The sequence below is a fragment of the Aethina tumida genome, chromosome 2 (assembly GCF_024364675.1).
Source record: "Aethina tumida isolate Nest 87 chromosome 2, icAetTumi1.1, whole genome shotgun sequence".
NCBI lineage: Eukaryota > Metazoa > Arthropoda > Insecta > Coleoptera > Nitidulidae > Aethina > Aethina tumida.
The window spans coordinates 29307402-29330856 of record NC_065436.1 but is presented as its reverse complement, the minus strand read 5'-3'; the positions used below and the strand labels follow the sequence as shown (position 1 = coordinate 29330856).

The window sequence follows — 23455 nt, the reverse complement described above, 5'->3', positions numbered from 1 at the left end:
TACTTTTAATTTTTTTGATTTTTAAATTTGACATTTATAAACTGAATTTTTTTATTTAAATTTTGAATTACAATGGAGAATTAACTAGAAATGAAAAATTATTTATTTTAGAAACGATGGAATATGTGTTTGTCAAATCCATTTATAATATACTTTTTATATACAGTATATTAGCCACTTTTTAAATTTGGTATATTTAAAAAATCACTGATACTTAATTTTTAATTTTGTAAAATCAAAGAGAAAATATACTTTTCACATAATAAAAAGTTCTTGGTAAGAATAAAATTGTTAATTTCACTTGTATAAAATTGTGGAAGCCAAATTAAATACATGATAATATAAAAAGTTCTTTTCAAATGTGAAATTTAATATACTATAATTACATATTTTAAAAAATGTATATACTTCTAATAAAAATGCCAAATTAAATTAAATCATGAATTAATTTAAAAATGCCCAACGTTAATAAAAAAATATATTATATATAAAAATGTTGTGTTTTAAAAAGTGTCGCCACGGATCAAGTAATTATCTTGCTACCGAGAAGAAATTTTCACGGACATTAAAATTAATTGTATTTTTTTAAATATCAGAACGAATTTCCCCGTTTTAACTAATAGAAAGCTGAACTGTCAATTGCTAATGACACAAATAACCAATTTTTCATCACCATTCCCAAATCACTCATTAACTAGTTGAAATATCGATTCCAATTTGCCAGCCATAAAAACGTTTCGATTTAATAAGCCGCACGTAAAAGTGTTCGAATTGAATGCGGCTCGTGAGCAAATTGACCGTGAACATCGACCACATTTGCATCTCAACAAAAACACCAACATAAAGTTTACTAATCCGGCATCGGACCGCTGCTCCAATGTGAGAACACGGATGTTACGAACGCACTTTATGAATGTGTTTATGGAAATTGGTTGCATCACACAAACAGTATAGTTATGTTACACTGACCCGGATAGTTATTGTTGTAACTGACTTTGGAGCGTCGGTTGTGTGTGCGTTTGTCACATATCTGGTTTTTCTGGACTGACTTAACTGTGAAAATTCATCATAAATGGGTCAACGTAAACGTTAAAGTTTTTTAGTGGTTCATGATCCACAATTATATCACGTTATGGGAAACGCAACCGACAACAAATTATCGAAGACGTCTGCAAGATGTTGTATTTATTAAAACAGGACCAATCCCCAATCACGAAAAAAAGCGATAGTCCGAAAAACCAGACCGAGAACGTCGTCCAATTTACGATCTCGTTTCGCCGACGTATCTCGTCAATTTATCAAATCCCAAATTAATTTTTATGTTTGTTTTCGTCCAATTTCGACGACGGACAATAGAAAGTCCGAGTTAATTGCGTGAGAGACGCGCCAGCGTCTAATGAACGTGGAAAATTAATTTGAAGCATCGCCGCTCACGCACACAAACAAGGTGTGCTTCTTGTGCATGCATCGATTTTGCATCGCGAAACGGTTTCCTTAATTGCGAGCGTAGTTTGCGGATGCAGGAGCGATGGGCAGTCGAATATTGGTGCGTAATCGTTCGTGCCAACACACCGGGGGCATTCTTTGTTTTCAGTCTTGTTAAAGCAGTCAACGAGCTTGTGATTATCCGTAAATGTGTTTGCTCGTTGGTAGTTAATTATCGGGATAAATTAACACATGTAATAAGGATAATGGAGTAGGATTCATGATTTAAACATCTATCACAAGAGGTGAATTTAAATTCGCACACAAATAAATGATTACAGTTCAAGAAAAGATTGTATATTTTCTAATTCAAATCAATCAAATTAGTTTTTAGAATAGTTATGAATTTATTAAATATTGAATAAAATGTATTTTATTTGGAGAAAAAATCAGATTGTATTTAATTCAAAATTGTTACACTCAAAACTAACTTTGACAGATGAAATAGACTAATTTATAATTATACATTTTTTTATATTATCTGAAATACTTCGAAATTTCTAAAATTGTGGAAATTATAAAAAAGTAATTTAATGTAAATTATATAATGTATTGCTATAAAAAACTTGTTTATTTAATTTATTATTTTTATTCCTTTAATATTACTTGATGACCAAAAATTTTAGAATTGTATTTTTTAACCAATTCTGATTAGAAAAATAGAGAAAATCAACAGATAATAAGCAAATTTAATTAATATTAAGTTGTACTACTAAATTTAAGTGTATATAAAGATTATGAAATTTTTAAACTGTGGATCTTAAAAAATTTAAAAAATTACTCAAAATAATTTTAAAAATATTTTTTAATATATTGTTATAAATAAGAAAAACTATGTCTATTTAATTTATTCTTTTTACTCCTTTAATATTAATTGATGATAAAAAATTTTAGAATTGCATTTATTCAATCAGTTCTGATTAGAAAAATGTCAAGAATTAATTTTTTATATCTATAAATTTATCCAATACGTATAAAATGGAGAGAATCAATAGATGGTGAATTAATATTATGTTGTACTTCTAAATTATTATGTAAAGAATATGATTTATAAATAAACGTAATTTTTGTTTTTATTCAAAATTTTATACTTTAAAATTAAATTTAATAATACAAAATCCTTCTAAAAAAGTATAATTTGAAAAGTTTTAAAAATTTACACTTAAAATAATTTAAAGCACATTATTTAATGTATTGTTATAAATAAGAAAAATTGTGTTTATTTAATTTATTACTTGATGGTCAACAACTTTAAAATTTAAAACTCAAAATTATAAATTGTTTCTTTAATATTTAAAATACAGAAATTACGGATTTTGGAAAATTAGTAATTATTATCTATCATATTTTTTTCTTCTTAACTTTAAAATATTATAAAAATGTATACAGATAATTCTTTAATATTTGATATTTCCCAAATTGATTATTTCATTTCAATTGAAAAGTCCTATGTATGTTAATTGCCAGTTAAGACATAATAAAAATTTTAGGAAATTTACAGCCATTTAAAAATTAATTGACGCCCAATTTGTCGGTGTGCCGGCTTATTAATGCGGCATAATTAATATTCCGTTAGCGATATTTCTCCGATAATCGGTTAATTGAAATTAATGAACGACCAACAGAAGATTTGTTTGCCACCATTTCCAATCAACACCGCACTCCATGAAAAAGTTAATTTTGTTGTAACTAATGAACCAAATTGTATTTATATATATATTTTTATGACGCAAAATATTGTCGGTGAAAACAGAATACCACTTTAGTACATACATTTAAAACAATAAAACGTAATTTAGGTAACAGATGTAAAATACGGGAGAAAATCGCAGAATAAAATCGTACTCCGCAGTGTTCAAGGCGTAAAAATTTCTAATCTGAGTTAATACTTTCATTATGGACATTTTAATTGTTGATTAGTAATGTTCAAGTTTAATTAAAGAATGGAGAAATATAAGTTTTAAGTGGCATTTAATCGTCGCACGAAATGCACCAGAAGAAATGCCAGTTTTAATTTGCGCAACACTTCCCCTGCCCACACACATAATTGAGCACGATAATAAAGTAATCACATAAAAAAGGTTATCTTTATTAATCCGATTGATATTTCCTTACGTAACGTGCATAATGGTTGCGTAAACCTTTCACAAAAAGCTCTTCGGCTGGAGACGAAATGTTTCGGTGGAAGGTGCCAATTTTCCACTTCCTTATTGCGTCTAATTGGCCTGCAAAGTTGCATAAGCCTCACTCATCAGATTATTTATTAGTTGTTGATGTTTTTTAATTTGTTAATCCGTTTTGCACAACACGCTTCCGAGTTGGGACGGTTAAAATTTCGTAACAGTTTGCGACGGTTCACTTCCGACGTTTTAATATTAATATTTGATTTTACGACTGTACGGCGACGGGCTGCATGTCCCCTGGGGAATTTAATTAAAACTGTGATGTAAATTTTCATAGAGTCATAAACCGACATTAGATTGTGAAGATAGTTATTGGCTTTTTGTATTATTGGGCTCCTTAGTGATGAGTATTCGGTAAAATTTTCAATGTGTTGATGAAAGGTGATCTACAGTGTTTCTAAACGTGTATACTTGTTTATATTTGAAATCATTGAAAGTATGGATACGAAACAAATTTGTACAATTTTCTTGTTTCACTTCAATCAAAGCTCATGGACAAGAACTTTGAAGATGATGAGCACAGTGGCCTATCATCTGATGTTAACAACGACCAATTGAGGGCCTTAGTTGAAACTAATTTGCACTCCAATACAGAATCCTGAACAAATTGTCGAAGTTCTTCAGAAATTGCAGCGTGTAAGCCCGAACTTGGTCAACAGAAAGGGCTAAATTTTGGCAAAAATTTGGAAACAACTTAAAGTCTTGCATGCCAGAAGTAAATAAGTACAAATCTGATAACAATCTATGTAGAAAACACTGTGAGAATTTAGAGTAATCGGTTTCTCAGAATATTTCTCTGGTCGATCGTACATTAAGTGGAACAAAGCAATTAAGATGAAATTTTTACTAAAACTATAATAAAACTATTCAATTAACGGATTAAATTGTCGAAACAGTAGCCACAAAAAATATTCGAAATATTTTAATTTCCTTGAATATTAAACAGAGTTGACCAACACAACGAACATTTACAATAAAATTAATTGCAAAGTAGCGGAACTCAATTAAGAACGTTATCGTTAACACGGCACGTAGTAATTAAGCTTTTTGTAAATAATTTAGCGCCGAGAAAGTACAATGAGGTGCGACCGGGGCAATTTGGCAGCAACAAAAAAAAGCCGAAATAGCAATAATTATCTTACACCTGTCACCAATATACACTAAGACCAATTGGTGGCATATGGTCATTTAAAAGATATATTTAAATCCTCCTCAGAATTATCTGAGATTTACCGTCATAATCGACAAATATCATTAATTCCAAAGACGACAGGTCACAAATCAGAAAACTTTCACTGCTCCATTCGTTTATCAGAATTTTGAGTTTTTTTTATTAAAAACGCATAAGATTCAACCGTGATGTAATTCCTATTTTCGACCACTTTCTAAATCAAATCGTTCGTCTTCTCAACTGCACGTCATTTAGTGCTAATTATCCAGGACGAAGCGTTCACATCGGATTTCTTTTTTCCTTTATTGAATGAGACGGTCGAATTACATAAAATTTATTGTGAGGACGTTGCGAAATTGCTGCCAATTGTCTCAAGGACCATGAGAAATTAACCGTTTTCCATTTCGATTATCGTTGATTGATGGACGATTGTTGTGGCTCCTCTACGTTCATTGGCTTCTCGTGTGTGCCTCTTTAAGACTCCATTAAACGAATTGCCATCGGTGAATCATATCTGGATTTATTAAATTCTATCATTAATTCAACAAAGTAATTAAAACAGATGCCAATATCAGTGTTAATAGTAATTAATAAGATTTATTGTGTTTAATTAATTGATGTCCGATTAAAATCTTCAATTGAATTAAACGGTTATTTTGCGGACCCTTGAAGAATTTCAGCAAAATTAATCAAGAAAAAATGGGTCGGCGAATTCGGAAAGTAAATTTCGGATCATCTGTTTGGATTAGTATTGACCATATTAATTACATACTTTCTACCAAACAGATCAATGATAAATCACCAGAAAAAATAATTCATCTAAGATTTTTCATCCATTCGAAAAGCGTGCAAAAATCTCTCCTTGTAATATTTTGCAACTGACACTAAGTAAAAACTGACCCATAAAACGTACCACTTTAGAAATTCAACGTGTGGATGAAAGTGAAACAAATTTTATCTGGATTCTTCATTAAGTTCAACCAAAATAAACATATGTGGTAATTATCCGGTGCTAAACCACTTTTTTGTAATCGTGTGGTGGTCCATCAGTTCCATCAGAGTTAATCTTTATTTATTTGCTTTCACACAACCAGCAATTCCATACGATATTCCCAAATCATGTACCGCAATGTCGGTTTTAGTATAAAATAAATTTGACGCCTGAGAAGAGAAAATAACAATGAACGTGTTTATATGCAAAAATGTAAGATAAGATGGGAAAGAAAGTCCGATGACTTAAACATATGACACTGCATTTATTATATTAAAAAATTCCAATAAAATATTTATGGACTACGCCATACTTCATTAAACAATTTCTACTGGCACTCAATAACTAATGGGAGTGTGTAATGAAGTGTAATAAAATATAAATTATAAGTCTTCTTAATAAACGAATGGCATTTTTAACAATCGGATGTTGGCCGGCTGTCACTACGATTGGATTTATTGACGGAAACATTTCGGATTAATAAAGGCCAGCTGTAAGTGTTAAAATGCCAATAAATTGAATTATACTTCGACTGATATATGAAATTCACCATCAAAATAAAAATTATTGAAAAATGTAAAAATTTAATAATTTATTTTTAAATATAAAATTAATATGATAAAAAAATAAAGCCTAAAAAAAGTTGAAAAAATTTTAAAAATCAACCTTTATAAATTTAAATTTGAAAATGAATTTTAATAAAATTAATATTAATCAATTCAATTAATTTGAATTTATAAAATAAAAAAATAAGCTTAAAACTAATTAAATGTAAGAAAATTAGAGTTAATAATTAAAATTGACAAATTAAATTAAAAAAAATCAATTTATAAAATTTAAAAATGAAAAACCATTTAAATAAAATAAAATAAAGTAAAAACTATTATAATTTAATTTGATAAAATTAAAAAAAAAGAAAATAAAATTAACAATTTAAATGTAATTTGTAAATATACAATATTTAGTATTCTAAAATTCAAAAAATTAAGCTTAAAAATTTAAGTATATTAAATAGAAACAACAAAAAATATATTAACTATTTAATTCGGCAATTAAGTTTAAAATAAGTAATTAAATAAATTAAATTAATTAAACTTTTTATTTTTTTAATATTAAGCTTAAAATATTAAAATTTGCCAATTAAATTGAATGATATTATTGTTAGTTATGAATGTGGGAAATAGATGGATAATAAAGTCTATAATTAATATGTGTAAGCTTTAATAACCATTGAAAAATAAAAAGTAATAAATATTAGAAAACAATATTTTATGATACATATGTATATATGAGCTAGAATTACCATTTGCAATTTTCGTTGGTTATGTCTTAGATATCTCATAGACAATTCATATAATTGAATAACAACCAGAGATAATAATATAATCAAATCAATCTTTTATGCTTAATTTGTATTTGCAATAAACACTAAATTGCTTAATATTCACATTATTAGTAAGTGGATAATAAAAAGTAAATTGATGTGATATGGTGTGTCATTATTTAAAATAAATGTTCTCGGTATAAGAGTTATTGTTTGTATTAACAATGGCATAATGCTTCCGAAGAAGATTGCAATATATTATATAAAACCAACAGAAACAATAACAATACTTTCAAAGCATATAATTTATTACCATATCATCAGAAACATCGGGCAACCTCCTCCCGTTCCATGAACAAAAACACGGCAATTCACCAGTCAAAGAACTAAAACATTTCACATGGCCACGCACACTCATCGCACCTCTCCACCGTCAACCAAAAAATCGGCAAATCGATGATCGTTAATCAAAAATCGAAAGTGAATCATTGAACGTACATGCAAAACTTAACGTTATCGATCAGTACTGATCGTTCCACCCCTCCGGAATGTCCCCGCGAATTACCGACATTTTCCTGTCGCTTTCTTCCAATCGTCCATAAGGCGTGCAAAAAAGGTTAGTCCACTTTTTCCTTCTAATTTGACATTTGATTCGTGCCATTCCACGAACAATCGATTACCGATCACTTTCATTCCAATTGGAAATCATCCGGCGTAAAAATTAATGCATTTCCTGACTCCAACGACAAAGAGGAAAAAGTGAAACTGACACGCCGATGATTTATAGGAGGAAACCTCTTGTTGTTACAATAAAGGATTCTGCTTATTAAGTACGTGCATCCCAATTCAAACCACAATTAAAACACGGTCAGGAAAGTTCTGCTCTCGCAGAAGAAATCACGTCCAAACTGACGCGTTGAATATTCATTAAAAAAAAAACATCGGTTCGATTTCAATTTCCTGCGAAATTAGCCACGTTTTCTTTGGGCTAATTGGAGGAAGAGATCGTTTAATGAACGTATGTAAATGTCACCCGTGATCGTGTGCCTGTGTTTTAATAAGTCGATGGTACACACGTTTTTCTGGTCGCGTGTTTGTCGCTAAATATGTCAAGCGGAATCCGGCCCGCGTCGTTTAGTTGACAACGCACGTACGCGATTTTCTCGATAAGTGCATTGGAAAAAGCTAGGTTTGAGGTTTCAAACGCGGTGGAAATTTGTTACAAGAGATTTACGGCGAATTTTTCACTTCGTTTTACATGTAAGAATGAACTTCTAATCTGATTTAGTATTAGTTACAATTAACAGACGTGATAGTTATTTGGAAACAATGTAATCAAACAAATTATAAATAAAATTAGGATAATTACGTATAATTTTTACTTGAAAATTCGAATAAAATATTTATTATACCTACATCACAAATTTAAAACTTTTTCATCCAAGTAAGTCATGAAAAATGAAACCACTTGATTAAGATATCATACAAAATGTGAAACAGTTGATAAAATAAGAGAAGAAGATTAATTTATAAATTCTTCTGAAGTGTTTTGTAGGAAAACTTTTTTCATGGCATATAATAGTACGAGTCAAAATCTGACTGTATTGTCCACCAATTATAATTTTTAGTACATACAAAAAGTGACGTTTCTAAAATATTCCTTTATAAATAAACTTTCGTAGGAAAAATTGAAAACATCCAATTTTAGATAAAATTTAAAGTTTTCTTTTTTCAAAAATGTCTTTTAGTGATATTATTTAGTTGGAAAACGATATTAATACTTATAAATTTTCAATAGATGAAGATATTGTCGAGTTTGAAACATCTGACTTCTTCTGTGCATGGTTCGAGAATTTCACAGACACCGACAAGTGACATGATGGATGGATGATACATTGTAAAAACTGCAGCAACTTTCAAAGGAATTTGTTGCAAACTCATTAAGTGTTTTGCAAACCAACTTGAAACATTTAAAGAAATCCTCCTCCCAATTAAATTTAACAGTTTTCTAAAATTAAATAAAAACATTTTGTAGTTTACTAATGACTAAAAATTTTTCTAAATAGAACCTTTATCATGACAAATCATTACCTTTTCCAATAATAAGCAAAATGTCAAGCTTTTAGAATATAAAAATTTTTATTTTTCATGGCAAACCATGGTACGAGTTATAAAAATTTGACTGCATTTTCCCCCAATTAAAATTTCTAATAAATTTATCATTACCTTTCCCAAGTTCTAGTTCTTTGAAAAGGTTCGAAGAAAAAAGTGGATAGAATGAAATAAATAATATACCTTTAATTTTCATAAGTAAACCTTCGTAGGAAAAATTGAAGACATGCAATTTCAAATAAATTTCGAAGTTTTCTTTTTTGAAAAATGTCTTTTAGCGATTATAATTAGCTGGAAAAGCTGCATAGTTCGAGTATATCATTTACACCGACGAGGCACATGATGGCTTGATGATATTTTGTGAAAATAAAATGTCTTTTAGTAATTTTAATTAGCTGGAAAAGCTGCATAGTTCGAGTATATCATTCACACCGACGAGGGACATGATGGATAGATATCTTGTACGAATTGCAGCAACTTTCAAAGAAATTTGTTGCCAATTCATTAAGCATTTTGCAATCCAACTATAAGCATATTAAAGGAGGACCCCTCTCACCAATTAATCTTAACGAATCATTTTAAAATGAAATATAAAATCATGTTGTAATTTATTAATTACTTTTTTCAGAGCAAGTTTGGTTCGAGATTGATTGACTTTTCTCACAGTTACAATTCAGCCACCTTTCCCAAGTTCTAGTTCAATCATAAGCACCATTCTAGGCCTCCATAAATTCATTTTAAACAAATCCGTCGACAGTAAATACCGGAGCAAAACATGTGTGCAGTTGCACCGGCTGACGGACGGGACGTCGAACAGTCGACAGACTGACAAAGCGAATTCTTCACCGTCCGCAAGCAAATGAGCAACGCAATTGTTTTTGCAGGACAATGTGCGAAGCTCAGCCACGATCCTTCTTTATCTGGTTTTAATTGGGTACTAAAACGGAGCGGTTCGTCTCCGATAACATGCAGTTTTACCAATATAGAAAGGACATTTTATGCCGTAATCCTTTCGAAACCGGATCGAATCGGGTTTATGGAGAATTTTGAAACGTGCAGGATGATTGATATCGGCGTGAAATTAAAACTGATTTGGAATTTCCTTTGAAACTAATTTATTGTCGCAATCGCCGCACAATCATTACAATCGGCAAGTGAAGGGCTATCAAATTTATACATTAACCCAACGTACGTACTAATGTGGTTGTTTGCAATATCTGTTTATTAAACGGTTTAGAAAGGATGGTAATTAATTTCACAAAAGGTTAATTGTCAATTATAAAATTATTGACTGGCTTTATTAAATTACGTGCAACAAAATTTATTGTAGCTGTTCCGCCAACTATATATACCTTTTTTTTTTAAATTGTTACGACGTAAATTTCATAATTAAACAATCCTCGATCCGCGTTAATTGTACAATGAAATATATCCAACAAATTGGAAAAAAATGGGGAACGCATAAAAAATGCAGGTCAACGCAATTACACTAACAGCTTTATGAATTAAATTTGCAAAACTAGCGTTTCACATTTAAACAGCAGCGGTAAAAGTTCTGTAATGTTTAAAGCGTACCAGTTACGTTTCAAATCTTTTTATACATCACAGCGCCATCTATCAAGTTGAACATAAACTGCGGTTGTAATTGAGAAGTTTCCTGCTACATAACCAAGGTTTACAATCAAGGATGTCTAGATGGCGCCACATACATTATATTTATTATTTAAACATTATCACGGTACTACTGAAAATAAATGTTTTATTAAAAATAATTATCAACAGCTAGAAATTAATCCCCGCATTCAAATGGTTGAATATTGAAGTACATATTTTATTTTTAGGATACACAAAGTTTCAAATACTACAAATAACTTAAATAAGGTTACCGTTTTTTTATAACTAAATATTATAGTAGTAATTATATTTGTTATGCCATGTATATTTTATATATGAGAATATTAAAATCTCGAAATTTCGCAGAAATATCGATAAGTCTTAATTAATAAGATAATTTAATATATCACAAGTCATACATTTTGGGAAATAAAAAAATTACACATAATTATGTCGAAATTTTAGAGATAGTTTTTAATGGCTTATAATACATAAAATTTGGTTCTTAAAAGAATATATCAGAAATGCTCCCCCCCGTCAACGATATTAAATATCTCGAAATTTACCAGAAATAAAGTTAATATCTTAACTCTTACTAATCTGTTGCGCCATTTATGTTTTATAGATGAGAATATTAAATATCTCAAAATTTCTGAAATCTGGGGAAGGCAAGACTTTTTTTTTTAGGGCAAATTCAATTATGAGTTCAATTTAAAATAAAAAAATTATACAGGAGGAGGTATATATTTTGGTGGGGTTAATAAAATAAAATATAAGTTATGCTCATGTTTCATGTACAACAATATTAAATAATTAGAAATTTGCCAGAAGTAAAGTTAATATTTTAGCAATTATTCCTTCCCTTTGAAATAAAAAAGTTCCACACGTTTCAAAATTTTGAAATACATTTTGTATGTGATATAAAATAGATCCAAAAAAAAAAAAATTTTTCCACGTTGAGAAAATATTCCAGAATTTAAGAATATATTTTTCCAATTAATGTATTTAATTATTAATGTTCTAATTAACGAATCCATGGAATAAAGTATCAAAGTCCTTAACAAAAAAATATTGGAATTTTAGGAACCCAAGTCTTAAACATTTGTTGTTCGCATATTTATAACTTTTTTTAGGAGATGAATTAACCTTGCCTAAACGAAAACCAAACCTAATTTCTCCAATAAAAAAAAAATAAAAGTGACATCATTACTTCTGGAACCTGACGACGGAAAAGCGAAACAAAACCGACAAAATGCGGTTTGTTTGGAAACGCTCGATGACGCATTCGGTCACCGGTCGCAGAAACCACAAACACGCTGCACAGATAAATAAATAATAATAAAAAAGACCGCGGCCCCACGCACTTATCCTGCGCTCTTACCATAATGGGTGAGGTCGCCCGCATAATACAAGGTTTTTCGTTGTTATTGCGTACCAGATTTTCGTCAGATAAACGCGGAAAACGTTTTTTTTATTTTTTAGCTTATCCGCTGTAAATGGTCGGAAAGACCTTACTATATATTGGTCGTGGGAGATTGTTGATAAACAGAAAAACAGATTTGTGTTAGATAAGTAAATGGCCAACGAACAACGTGAACAATAAATATTTGACAACTTTCCAATTGGAAAGAAATGTTTTCGTTAATTATTTTTAATACGGTACATCGTAAAATTTTACAACAAAATCTCTTTATTATTTCCACACGTAGGACACGTTATTTGCATAACTGTACCGGCGTTAATATCGGCAAACATGGAAGTTTACACCAGTTGGTCGACATTAAATTTGAATTTATTGTTTGGGTCAGTGGCAACACGTTCCTGGATGTGACATGTACTTTTTCGCCGAGGCATCTGTTATATGCGTTCCTCGAAGAGAAACGGCTTCGTAAAAATTATTTGGATATTGCCCCAATAACACACACTTATGGGCGACTGAAAGATTGACGGGATCGAAGCAAAAAACAACGTTACGTATTCAGAAAGGAGAAACGGTCTCGCTAACCATGATTTGGATGGTAATCGGGCAAAACTGCGCATTTATGAAAAGAGAAAGATCAATGGTAGCCGAAAAAGGCAAGTTGTGAAATTGAAAAACTATTAATTTCGCACGTAGGACAAATAACTGTAGAAATCCGGGTGTGAACCGCATTTGCAAAAATCCTGTGGGCCGATTTAATAATTTTCGAATGTTTATTACTTTCATCAAACAATTATCAAGTTGATTCGCAACGTGATCACGAGTGATAAATTGCCAGGCAAACCCACTTCTTGTGTATTTCGACGGGTGATTCTAAATTGATTTATCGAAGGAATCTTGTGAAGTAACGTTACTTAACCTGGATGTATTCGATAGGACATAATGTAACAATATAATAAACAAAAGAACCAGTTTTTATAAGCTCAGGCACAAAAAACGTCTATTATACAAGATGTTTTTAAAATTGGTGAATAATGAAGAAGTAATAAATAAAAATTTTTTCTAATGTTTCTCCTGAAGAAAATATGGCCTCCTAAATTTATATTTCAAAAATTGTTTTTTTCTCATATTTGGTCCAATCGTGTTTAAATGTAATAAATTTTTTCCATATTGTTACAGTGGCGTAGATTTTGGAGGTTTTCTTCTTTATCTGACCCTATTTTTTATGTCACTGAATATATTTTAAAACTATTAACTGCTTCTTATTGTTTGTACAATTTAGAAGAATGATGCTCTTGATTAATTTTGATTAACAACTTTTAAGATATTTTAGTTTTAAAGTCTGAATAAAATTATAATAAATATTAAAACTTAAATATCTCAAAAATGAATGTGTTAATCAAAATTAATCAAGAACATCATTTTTCTTCTAAATTGTGCAGAGTATATAAAAAATTTAGTACTTTTAAAAAATATTCAGTGGTGTAGAAAACAGGGCGAAAAACAGAGGAGATTCCTCTAGAATCTACGTTATGTATCATTATGGAAAAAGGTGAGTATATTTGGATTATTGACATGAAATTTAGGATAAAATGTTATAGAAATATCAGAAAAAAACAATTTTTGAAATTTAAATTTAAGGGACTGTATTTTCTTCATGAGAAACTTTAGAAAAAAAAATCATTCAACTCTCAAATTTTGACCTCCCATTTTATAAACCTTATACAATAATACAGCACAGCAGATAGCATTCAAAGAAAATTACAAAGACATTGAAGCGAAGATTTTTGCAATTTGTACTTACGCACAAGTCCTTTTTAAGGCACCGTACACGTGTAATTACAACCACCGCGTCGACAATTACAAAACAACCGGTGGGCAGAAGCTGCCCACCGATGAAAAACCACGTTTGCATTTTTCCCGCAGAAAATTAATGCGCAACGCCTTTTTTTCGATCTCATTCCGCAAGTTCAAGTGCGCAATAAACAATCGGAATTAACATATGCCCGCTTTCTATTAACGCCCCACAGCCGGAGAAAAAGTAAATCGACTGAGTCAATTTTATGTGAATAAATTTGCCGTGCATTTAAACTTTCTGCGTTTGTTCGATCAATTTTCACCATTGCTTTCAGGCCATGTGAGAATTTCAATGCCGCCTGGTCGCGTCACACATTAAGCAATTGAGTCAAGTTCAATGAGGATTCTCTCAGATGGGAAACTTGATACGTTGTTGAAACTACAGATGATCATCCATTATGTAACGTCAAGAAATGTAATGGATTACGTACTTACTATTAGGATGTTTACAAAATGCCTTACCTAAAATAGAAAAAAGGACGTTAATAACAACCAAATGGAATAAGTAGAACAAAATTAAAAGCGTTAGTTTGTAAACTAATCCGACACCATAAAAGCACGCCAATTGGTATTGTGCCCGGACGATTGCATTCACCTTTTTCTCCTCCCAAATCGGCTCGTCCCAGCCGCACGAACTACCGGAACTGTTCCTCCTGCCCGGATCCCACGAGTTCCTTCTACCGTCCAGCGAGTCCGTCGAATAGTTCCTGGAGTTTCTGCGCAACTGAGTGCCGGGCACTTGCAAAAAGTCCCTCTTCAGGTTGCTGGTGGAGCCTCCCAGGGAATCACGACGTGCACCCCATGGCCTGGCCGTGCCGTCTTTCCGCAGAGACCCCGTTGAGGCGCCCAGATTGTCTTTGCGCAGCATCGAGGCGAAATGGCTGGGGTGCTCCAGCTCTTTTTTCGGCGGGTTGTTGGGCAAGGCCAGCGAATCCCTCCGCCTATGTTTCGTTTTTTCAATTGAGACATTCGAACTAAATTTGTCACCGGATAAAGTGACTTTTATAATTCTTTGGCGGATTACACAAACTGGTCTCAACGATGGCGAATTTATGGTGAACGTTAAAACGGGTTCTGGTAGCTTATCGGTTATAAATTGGTTTAGATTGGACTTACAACACATTTCTCCATTATGGCTATTATTGCTCAGTGTGTTCGGAATTCGATTAATACGATCAAGGTCGTCGGCGATGTTAAAACAATGGGCTAGTCGTTGTACGTAAGTGGAGATCGAGCACTAAGATGAAGTTGTGCAAGTGAAAATATTAATAAACAGTAAGCGAACCTCTAGGGCGAGGCCGAGTTGTATCAAGTCTAAATGATTGCTTTTGCCTTTCTTGGACATTATAAAATAAAACCTTTTAATGGTAAATAAACTAGGCAATCAATTATTGCTGGGAATTGTAGCATAACTAATATTTCGCCGGGCACACTGAAGCGATGATGCTAACGAGAAAATAGTTATGGCATACTTCCCATAATAGACAAATCGTGGACCATAAACACATTATTTTAAAGAAAATACACTTCATCAACAAAAAATGTGCTAAAGAAATAAACAGTCAAGGAAAATCAACACCTCATCACAACAGGTGTATTGTTAACGTAAATAAACATGACTATAAAGATCCATTGATGTCTATCCTTAGAAACTCTTTGAACAGAAGAACGGATTGTACGCCAATCTTTTGTGACGCAATAAAACTAATGACCAGTTTGTTAATCCCCAAACTTCTCCCCCTTACCTATAGTGACTATTGTAATTATTGTACATATTCAAGGCGGGCATGGACTCCCTCCTCGGCCCCACGCCGTTCCCGAAATAGCCGGAGCCATGAAAATCCCTCTTCTGGCTGATGATGCTGCCCAGCCCATCACGTTTGTTGGTGATGTGCATCACATTGCCCAACGACCCCCGCCTCCCGTTCTTGCCGTGTACGTCGCATTTTTTGTTCTGCTTCGTTTCGACCTCGACACGCACCTCCTGCGTCGGCTTCTGGTCCAGCTTCACGTCGGTGAAGAGGGCCTCAAGCCGTTTGATGGCGGCGGCGTGGTTTATGGCCGTGCCCATTTCTCAACTCTACGAATACGTTTTTTTGTACTGGCACTGGTTTTGGTTTTTTGGCATCGGACACCAGAAGGAGTGTCTAATGGATTTAAATGAAACTGTGGGAGCCGCTCCCATTCGTACAGTGTCGTTTGCCTAGTTAAGACTTTGATTTATTTATTTGCATCGATTTATCTGATTTGAAATTCAGGTTTACGTGTCTTCAAGTAAAATAAACTCATTGACAGTAAAATATTACACGCAGTTTCAAAAGTCTTGCACTACGCTATAATTTAATTTATAAATAATAAAAATTTGTTGTTATTATGCTATAACTATTATTAGACTTCTTCACATCTGTAAAGAAGCCCTTGAGGGTTGTAATATTTACCACATAGAGAATAATTAAGTTTAAAGGAAATAGTATCACCATATCTTCATCATCAAGGAACTGAATTATCAAAAACAATAACAATGTAAGTTAACAATTTAATTCAGTACCCTCTATTCCCACCACTGCTTAGTAATAAAGCATTGACACACCCATGCATGCCTAATAAATTCTTGAGAGACATTATTTCATTCTTCAATTGCAGCCTGGAGTAGGTCTTGTATATGGCACTCATGGGAGAATTTCTGTGGTGCTGAATTAATTTGGATAAGTAATCCCATACTTGCTCAATTGGGTTCAAATCCAGGGAAAGTGGTGGGCATTTTCCCCGGATTCTTCCAACAGTGCCTTTTATAAAAATGTTCAGGAACTCTTAGGTCTGATATGGAATAGCACCCACCTCCTCTCATATTGGTGACATAATAAATCGATTTATAAGATCTATGTAAATTTGTCCAACCATTGTGACAGGAACATGTACCAAATCAATTCTTCTTCCCGACATTATTCTACCCCAAAACTTTACTCATTCTCTCCGGAATAAAATTCGATGATCCTCGCTCACCAATCTTGTTCTTATTTCGAAGATAAAGAACGTTTGACAATTGTTTCAAAAGCCAATTTTGATGAACATAGATCCAACCTTGATGTTTTGTATCTAATAGGCTTGGCTCTCTTAAAGGTCTTCTAAATCGTAATAGGCAAGTAAGAATTCGTCATCTGATGGTTGCATTCGAAATGAGTTGGTGATATGTAGTCTGATAATGATTACTAAGGCTTCTAACTATTATCCACCTCTTTCTCATAACCATTTGAACTATGTATCTGTCTTGATTGGCATTAATCACTCTTGGACGTTTTCTTCGAGGCCTAGTTACTACAGAATCTATTGAATATTCAATTTTTGAGCAATTTACTAATGTGCCAAATCTTCCTTCTTTAAGATATGTGAACTTCATTAAAAGTTTTTTTTTTGATTAACGTTTTTGTCACGGAAACAGTTAACAATTAGTGAATACGTCATATACAGGTTCGTGCAAGTCTTTTAGATTTGAGTATAGTTAGGAACGAGAGCATGGCACATTCCATCTTATGCAAAACAATTTATAAAGATTAACTACCGATTATCTCGGTAATAATCGTCCGGCAATAGGAAATGACATAACGAAGGCAATTAACAATCATACTTTAAGACATGAATGACATTTGGAAGTGAAAGCCAGTTGGACAACTCCAATTTTGATGTACGATACCATATTGATTGACGATAAATTCAGGTAAATATTAAACACTCCGAAAGGTTATGGACAATGAGTCATTTGTCGGTAAACATTCGTGTCATCAGTATTAATGGACATTGTATAATTGTTGCACAATTCGAAGGTGTTGACTCAATTTTTGTGGCTGCCTTTCTATCGGCCACACAATGGCTTTTAATCCATTAACGTCTGGTAATGTGAATACGAAAAGCGAAACGGGATCAACGGTCTGCACCGTTAACGTTTATGATCCATGGTGAATGATGAATTCTTAATTTTTTAATTATCAAGCTTTAACAACGTGTTACTCAATGAATAATACATTTTATTCGCAAACATCATAAATAAATATCGTTGCAAATATGCAAGTAAATTATCACAAGAACACGAACCAGAACGAGGTAAATACACAAATCGAATTACGTTTGCCCGCCAATAACTCAGAATTGAACAGCAATTACTCGCGTTATTTATCATGCCACCGTTGATGGTTTTATTCCGATCGTAAATGAAATTTTTCGCGCGTTTTGTCATGTTTATGTATCCTTAGGAACGGATTTACACGCCAACAGGAGGAATTCGAACTGTAAACAGACTAGAAACATTACAACAACAAAAAAAAGCAAACAATTTTATCGAGTGCGTGAAAGCCGAATGAGCGAAGAAACGATAATCACACAATGTAAAATTGACCGTAATTTTCTTGAAAGCGACGCCGATCGAGAGGGACAATAAAATCGGTCTCATCTCGCCTAACACTTTACACTGAGCGCCGGTAATTTAATTGTATCGTGTGTGGAAATTACACGAGAGGATTCGAGCCACTTCCTTTTCGAAAGTCCACACAACTGGAGACACGTTTGTTTACCTAAATTTCTAATGAGCGGGTTTGTAATTAACACCGCCATTTGTCCCGTTGCGAGTGTCTGATTACATTCAATTCGTAAATTGTTTCAATTGTAAATCAAAATAATTTATTGCAATTTAAGAAGACGTTCGTAATGAATGGATGGAAATCATATTTCAGGTTCTGCGTGTAATATATATAATTATCTCTGAATTAAAATGCTAATGCGTGATTTAAACATGTAACTGTAAAATCTCTCTTCATTCCATGGATAAATCTTGTTAAAGATATCAATAATTCCATATATTAAATGTGAAAAGTATACGCTGCAACATTCTTGATATTAAAAAGTAAATACGTTGTTTTTCTACTTTTACTTATTTTTTTGCACTATACAAATTCCAAAGACAAAAAAATTTGGGTCTTGCTCAGTAAAACGTCTAATAAAATTTACATAACTAATTATGAAGTAACTGAGCACAGAAATCTGAGTTTTATTGAAATCTTGATCTAGAAAACGATAAACCGTGATTATGCACTCGTATAATTATAACATGCGGACAAAAACATCAAGATTCGAAGCTGTTACCGTATGGTAACTGTTGTGCACGCCTTCGTTTCGTATCGGAATTGCCAATTTTTAATATCCGATTATAAGTTAGATCTTAATTAACTAACCATCGGTACATTATCCACTGCTGAAGGTTAATAAGTAATCCATTTTATCGAATTACACAGTTATAAGTTCAATAATCTTTGAAAATTGGAACGGATTTCGTAAAAACAATGCAGAGTTTGTCTTTTCCAATTGGTTAGAAATGTGCATTGGACGAAAAAAAAAAACAACAACAACGAAAATATCAGTTATGTATCGAGGCGATCGAGTCGGAGGCCACGCAGGAAGTATTCAAATACCGGTCGATGTTATGAATCATTCGGCAACCGTCGAAAATGGCAATATTATTAGCAACAGTGTCAGGTTCTTTTGACGTTAGACTGTTCTATAGGATACGTTTATTTTTATGAAAATTATTCACTATAATTTGTACGTGTCGTTGATTTAAATAAGTGAATAATTAATTATTAATTATATACAAGAGTAGGGGAAATTATATTCTTCCTTTTCTCATTCTCAAATTCACCTCCAAATAATAAATGAAGAAATAAAATCTTAAAAATTTGATTGATTTTGATATTAAAGAACTAAAAAAAATCATTATTTTGATAAAATTCATATAAAAATAATTGTTTTAATTTGATTAATATTTAATAATACCCCTTTAAACCATTAAAAAGTTTGATGTAACTTAAATATAATTTGAATAATTGATGATTTAAGAGAAAATAAGAAACTAAGCAATAAAATTTCGTATTTAAAAGATTAAATAAAAATTGCAAGTGTAAAGAAATTTGGAAAAATATATAATAAATGTTCAAATTTCAATAAGTTTAACTACATTTTCTTTGATATTTCTAAAAAACTAAGAAGATACATTTGTGATTTGATTAATTATATACAAAAACAATTTATTTTAATTTGAATAATATCTTAATAAATTCTTTAATTTTATACCTATATCTTTAAATGTGCAAAAAAGTTTTTCAATATTATTTAATATTATATAATTTAAATATTGATGACGTAAGTAAGAATAATACTCTAAACATTAAAATTTTTTATTTAAAATAATAAGTAAATAAAAATTGGAAGTGTGAAAAATTTGGAAAAAACTTATAATGCGAAATATTTATAAAACTAGCTTAACCACATTTTCATGATATTCTTAAAAAAAAACTAAAAAGGTGCATTCCTGATTTGATTAATTATAATCAAAAACAATTTACTTTAATCTTATTAATATTTCAATAAATTCTTTATTTTATACCTTCGTTAAATCTACATAAAAGGTTGATAAACAGATTTTCAGTGAGTTTTTCAATATTATCTAAATATAATTTATATATTGATGATGTAAGCGAGAATTTTATTCTAAACAATAAAATTTCTTATTTAAAAGATTAAATAAATAAAAATTAAAAAAGTGTAAAAGCAATTCAAAAAAACGTGAGATGTTTAGTAAATTTCAACAACCTTAACTATATTTTCTTTGGTATTCTTAAACTACTAAAAAGATATGTTTCTGATTTGATTAATTATATATAAAAACAATTTACTTTAATCTGTATATGTTAATAAATTCTTTAAATCTGCAAAATATTTGACAAATAGATTTTTAGTGAGTTTTTCAGTAATATTTAAATATAATTTGAATATTGATGATGTAAGTGAGAATATTACTTTAAACAATAAAATTTCGTATTTAAGACATTAAATAAATAAAAATTGAAATGAAAAGAAAATTTGAAAAAATATATAATGTGAAATGTTTAGCAAATGTTAATAAGCTTAACTATATTTTCTTTGACATTCTTAAACAACTAAAAAGGTACATTTCTGATTTGATTAATTATATACAAAAACAATTTATTTTAATCTCATTAGTATTATATTTTTTTTAAATTTTATACCTTCTACAAATATCATCTGTTTGATAAACAAATTTTTAGTTAGTTTTTCAATATTACTTAAATTTAATTTAAATATTGATGATGTAAATGAGTATAATACTCTATAAACAATAAAATTTTGTATTTAAAATATTAAATAAATAAAAATTGAAGAATGTTGAAAGAAAATTGGAAAAAATGTATAATATTACATACAACAATTTATTTCTCTGATCTGATTAATATTTTAACAAATTCTTAAATTTTATACCTTCTTTCTGCAAAAAAGTTTGATAACCTGATTTTTGGTTAGTTTCTCAATATTATTTAAATGTAATTTAAATAAGCAATAAAAATTGTAGAAAATCTAAGGAAAATTGGGAAAAATATAAATTGTGGAATATTGATAGATTTCAGTAAAATATATTTTCTTTGAGTTTTTAATTAAAATAATAATAATAATTTCATTATACCCGGATAATTTATTTAAATCTTACTTATAGTTTCTTTAATTTGAATCGTTCTCTAAAATTGGAAATAAGTTGGATGTTGATTTTTAGTGAGTTGTTAAATATTATTTAAATATAATTTGAATATTCATATATTTAAGTGGAAATAATAAACTGACCAATAAAATTTCGCATTTAAAACATATAAAAATGGAAGAAAATGTAAAAATATATAATAATTTGTTTCATTAATTTCAAAAATTTAACAAAATTTTATTTGATATTTTTAATGTAATAAACAATTTAATAAATACTATACTAAAGTTTTTAAAACTTTTTGTAATTTCTTAGATTAATTTTAATCTTTGATCGCAATTTAAAAATAAACTCTTCATTTTATTATGTTATAAATAATTAGTACATTTCTGTATAATTATAGATTTATAATTAGAATTTTTATGAAGTACCAAGTTTCTATTATCTATTGGCAATTGGCAATCCCAAGAAATTTCCAGTTTAATTCATTATAATCATTATGAATTTCCACCTTCACATTTACCCAGTGACATAAATAACAATGAGAACCTGGCAAATCAACAATCACATCAACCGAACAATCGCAACGAGACAATCAACAAACATCAACGAACAAACAACCTCCAGGAAGTCGATCAAAAAACAATTCACACCAGTTCTGATCTTCACAGCTAAATCGCACAACCCGAATGGCAAAAAATCACGCAGAACAATCCACAGAAATTCTCTCACGCCGCGCGAGAAAACCGATCGCGCATCCACCGAGTGTGTACTACCAAGACGGCGCCGAAGAAACAACTGGCGGTCCGTGTGTGTGTGTCAGCGGGTTCCCGTGGCGTTCTTGGACGCATTCCGTGACGGAATTTCCGTCGTCGATGATCTCCTCGGGGCGCGATTTTGGCAGCGTGCTCGCCCACCGGGGACGTTCTATCGCCTATTTCGTATCGGATGGACACGCCGATACGGTGTGGGGTACCCAAACAGCTGGTTTTGGGTGAACGTCGGTTCTGGTCGCCAAATTCAGAAAACACAAACAAAAGCAGCCAGATATTTATTCGATTCGAACGATTTCTCAAGGAACCCAACGCACCAAAACAACTATACTGATTGAATGACATTTCTTTTTTTTTTTTTTAAATAAATATTTAAGAGATTCACCAATTAACAAATCTAATCAGAATTATGGAAACATCCAGAAAATTCAACATGAAGGAACCCAAAAAACCAAAACAATTGAATTTGGTAGTATGGCTCAATTTTATGATAGAGGAGTAAATTACAATTAATAAAAAATACCTAAAAATCTTTATTTTTTAATATCATAACTTTTTAAGAGGTTGACCAATTAACAAAACTGATTGAAATTATAGAAACACCAAGAAAGTAATTCAATATGAAGGATTTCTTAGAACCTAAGGAACCAAAAAATAACTGAATTTGGGAAAATGCGGAAATGAGGAACCAAAGGAACCAAAACAACTGAATCTGGAAATATGACACAGTTTTATGATACAGGAGTAACGATGAATACCTAAAAATCTTTGTTTTTTAACAGCATAATTATTTAAAAGGTTGACCAATTAACAAAACTAGTTAGAATTATATAAATAGCTAGAAATTAGTTCAATATGAAGGATTTGTTAAAGGACCCAAGGAACCAAAACAACTGAATTTGATAGTACGGCTCAATTTTATCATAGAGGAGTAAATTACAATTTAACAAAAAATACCTAAAAATCATTCTTTTTTAATAGTTAAAAA

At 30.9% G+C, this 23455-nt stretch overlaps 1 protein-coding gene across 8 annotated transcripts in view; it reads right to left on the bottom strand.

The window, feature by feature from the left end:
* The window catches only part of LOC109607387 (WD repeat-containing protein 47), a 72798-nt gene that overhangs the window by 12849 nt on the left and 36494 nt on the right, over positions 1 to 23455 (bottom strand). The window contains exons 1-3 of one of the 8 annotated variants that reach the window (XM_049962386.1): positions 22316 to 22481; positions 15903 to 16237; positions 14753 to 15098 (exon numbers count right to left, since the gene is read on the bottom strand). The exons of the other annotated variants lie outside the window; for them this stretch is intronic. Of the exons in view, the coding sequence (XP_049818343.1) occupies positions 14753 to 15098; positions 15903 to 16228 (672 nt within the window). The 5' untranslated portion in view covers positions 16229 to 16237; positions 22316 to 22481. Of the gene's footprint in view, positions 1 to 14752; positions 15099 to 15902; positions 16238 to 22315; positions 22482 to 23455 lie in introns of those variants that run through there. 8 annotated transcript variants of the gene reach the window in all.